The sequence below is a fragment of the Sphaeroforma arctica genome (assembly GCF_001186125.1).
Source record: "Sphaeroforma arctica JP610 unplaced genomic scaffold supercont1.776, whole genome shotgun sequence".
Classification (NCBI taxonomy): Eukaryota; class Ichthyosporea; order Ichthyophonida; genus Sphaeroforma; species Sphaeroforma arctica.
This window is the reverse complement of record NW_014039782.1, coordinates 8,276-11,918: the sequence shown is the minus strand read 5'-3', so window position 1 is coordinate 11,918 and position 3,643 is coordinate 8,276. Positions and strand designations below refer to the sequence as shown.

Sequence of the window (3,643 nt, the reverse complement as noted above, 5' to 3'; positions counted from 1 at the left end):
TATATGGAAACCAGTAATGTTTTTGTAGTTTATTTCAACACTTCATGATCGTACGTATTTCACAAAACGAAGTGTGTTGGTATGCTTCGCGATGATCGTTCTTGACGTCCTGCAGTGACTGCTCCTGTACACACCCTGTGTTGTCACGCTACAATCAAACATAATATTTCTGATACAACCACGCGTGAGTTTGCGGCGTTATACTTCGGATATTCTGTTGCTTTGGCTAGTCTCTTCTTTCCAATTTTTGTACATGCTTTCTCGTATACTCTCTTAGTGGCGTTTACTAAATTTATCTACAGAAAGAGCTCCCCTACTTCCAAATGCACTCTATAGGAAATTAGCGAGTTTCTTATCGAGAATGCGTTCTGATACGCTCACATATTTTGCTGCAGTGGATGGTCCCTCATACAGCATGTTAGCGTTTTCGTACTTCAAGTAATACCCTTGCACTGGCTGATGTCTCACGCAGAATATGTCCACACTCTTAACTCATACTGCTGCAGTGGATGGCCCCCTATACACAGTCAACCCCGTGGCCATCAAAGAGAAGCTGGATGTTTACCCGGCAAATAAAAGGTGAGGTCACTCTCGGATAACTCTAACACGCGCGCGTGTACAATTTTCTACCGTAAACTGTGGCATTTTGTTCGAATTTGAGGCTTCTCATATTCCCTGCTGTCCCTATATATACTAGTCACGCGTCTAGTCTGTGTGCGCAATACCACGTGGGCAAGATGTAGCGTTTTAATATGTTGCTTATTCATGACAGAAATGGGCTATTTCATATTAAATATACTGCATATCCGAAGTAGCTCAAAGCGTAAATACCAGCCAGGTCAAGGTTCGTTTTGTCGTAAAAGTGGTATTTGCATTGGATTGGATTGTCCCAAAACATAGCCGTTGTACTGAAGTCAATGGTCTAACGTGACATGCAAGATTACTTTTATTTTCTTTCTAACGTAAACGGCATTTGATCAGAGTCCCGGATTGTGATCAGGCTTAAATTGAACTGATCCATGCATTTAAGTACGTATTTCGCTTGGTTACGTATCTGCAATTTTACTTGTACTTTTACCGCTTTACTTTAAAACATACACTTCACACTGACACGCACGCAGAGAGATCTGTGAAGTGCATACAAAAGATTTTGGACTGGTCATGATGGTCTGCGTGGGTGCTACCATGGTGGGTTCAATAAACATCACAGCCGAGGACGGATCAGAGGTGTGTCGGATATTATGCATTCGATGTCTATTCTCTACAGAAATTGTGTTGTTAAATTCTTCCAACCAAGTGTCCGTGTTCCAGGACTGAGGACTCAATGATAGGTGCTTTTAAAGAGGAAGGTTGATGTGTTTGTGCTCGATACATACAGCTTTCCTATGTTGATAGTGCACAGTTGTCGATGATTCGCTAACAAATGTTGTGGGCGTGGCACCGAGAGTCCGCTCCCCTTCTCGGATACTCCATAGTCGATTGGTACGAACCCACAATGACACGCACTAGTCCGCGCAGTGATCGGTTCAAAGTGAATTGGTCTGTAAACACAAGAGTTTTTAAAGTGAACTGGTTTGTAGACAAGAGTTTAACCCTCATCGGTGAGCGGATAGTATGTATATCGTATGAGGATCCGTATATAGCTATCCACGCCTAGATGTGGTTTCGTTTACTCGTTTAACATTTCAACTGAGTCAACGATTGGGGAATGTTCGGAAATGATCATAATGAATATATCTGAGCAAAGAAGATTAATCGATGAATGTTGTCAAGACATCATTCACCGATTAGTGGATGTTACAACTTACAAATGATCATTATGAACATTCCTGAGTGAAACGATTGTGTGGACGATCTCTTAAGTGTCTTGCTTTCTATTAGGTTTTAAAATGTCGATTCCTCAAATGTCTTCTATTTTATTGTTTTTAAAAGGTCAGCCCTTTAAATGTCTTCCATCTTGTAGGTTTTATATGTTCATACAAAAATGAAGTGAAATGATTCGTTGGGCTCTTCTTTATTTTTATATTTACGTAAAACTTTTATTGTTTTATTATATATACTACTTTGTGGTTGAATTTAGGCATAAATAGCATTCTATGAAACAATTTAGGAGGGTATTTATAAATATATAAATACAAAAATATCCTTCTAAATTGACATAAATAACATCTAAAAAGTTTATTTTGTTGTTGTTGTTTTTAAGAACAAATAGATACAAACGAACTACACAAACAGTCAAACACCACAACAAATTTTTTTGTACTCTTGTTTTATTTAGTATGCCGTAGCCCGTAGCCCATGGTCTTGTGTCGGCTTGTGTTGTGTGTTTTTTATCTGTGATACTAATTTCATAGCCTTCTGAAAATAGAACAGTAATTTGTGTATGTATTTGTATTTTTTTCTAAAAAAAATAAATTTAAAGCACTGCACAGCCCTCTCTCTCTCTCTCTTAGAGAGAGAAGCCTATTGTTTTTATGTTCTTTGAGTCTACATTTGTTTTTTTTAAGAAAACCACTACTCGCTGGCCTCGCTGTGATTTAAATTTCACGGCCCTCTCTGAGTCTCTTCAACTCCTCATGCACAATATTTGTTTGTTTTTTGTTCTTTTTTCTACAAACTATCTTGCAAACTGCACGGCAAGCTTTGTTTTTTTGAAGTGCAACTGCAAAGTTGCAGTCTGAGACTTGCACTTCGCAGCCACAGCTTTGGGCCTGAGCCCGCAGCCGCAGGTGACACCATTTGTTGTTTGGTTTTTTGGGGGGGGTGTTCCCGGCAGTCGACACGCGGCACCGCCGGCACGTCTCCTTTTTCATTTTTGTGACTCCACCTGTGTGTGGGCTGTGAGACTGTGACTGTGAGACTGGAGCCTGTGAGGTACTGAACGTCTGGGTCATTCTGAGCCTGTGAGGCGCAGAGAGTCACACAGGTTACCAGGCAGGGCCACTGGGTAGTGGGTACAGGGGAGTGACTATAGGCCGAAGGCTCAGGCCACAGCCGCCCACAGGGCACAGGCCCACAGGCTGGCCACAGCTGGAGTGAAAAACTGCGACACTTTCTATTTTTTATATTTTTATGCCCACCCCCTTTCACCCCTTTCAACATTCTTTCCAGATATGACATATGTTCATTGTTCAATGGCATTCCCTTTTAGAATTATTAGCTTCAGATTGTGACTGGATCTCTGTATCAGTCATCAGCCATCATGTACAGTTGTGTTTACTGTTTTGTGGAAGAAACCAGAACTGAATATACTGCCAGCACAAATGTAAATATAGACGAATTATGCGTAACTAACCTTCAATTCAATGTGGCAAACTATCTTTTCAACAACTAATAATAGCTGTTCGATATACTGGTAAATATCCGCAAATGAACGGAAATGCAAATTCAAAATCATTGCCTTACAATCAGACTATGTCTTCTGTATTCCATTATAGGTAAAACGCGGCGACGAACATGGATATTTCGCATTTGGCGGCTCCACTGTAGTGATATTTTTTGAAAAGAACCGAGTTAAGGTATATGGGGACTACAACTTGTATCGCTATATTACAAATAAATCTATATCTATGCGTATATATATATATATGTGTGTGTGTGTGTGTGTGTGTGTATGTATATGTCTATATACATATTTATATAG

The 3,643-nt window shown here is 40.0% G+C and overlaps 1 protein-coding gene across 1 annotated transcript in view; it reads left to right on the top strand.

Annotated features, from left to right (window-relative positions):
• The window catches only part of SARC_08530 (hypothetical protein), a gene marked incomplete at both ends in the record, with an annotated part of 10,663 nt that overhangs the window by 5,027 nt on the left and 1,993 nt on the right, over positions 1-3,643 (top strand). The window contains 3 exons of the mRNA XM_014297490.1: positions 473-579; positions 1,122-1,227; positions 3,438-3,518. Of these exons, the coding sequence (XP_014152965.1) occupies positions 473-579; positions 1,122-1,227; positions 3,438-3,518 (294 nt within the window). The remainder of the gene's footprint in view (positions 1-472; positions 580-1,121; positions 1,228-3,437; positions 3,519-3,643) is intronic.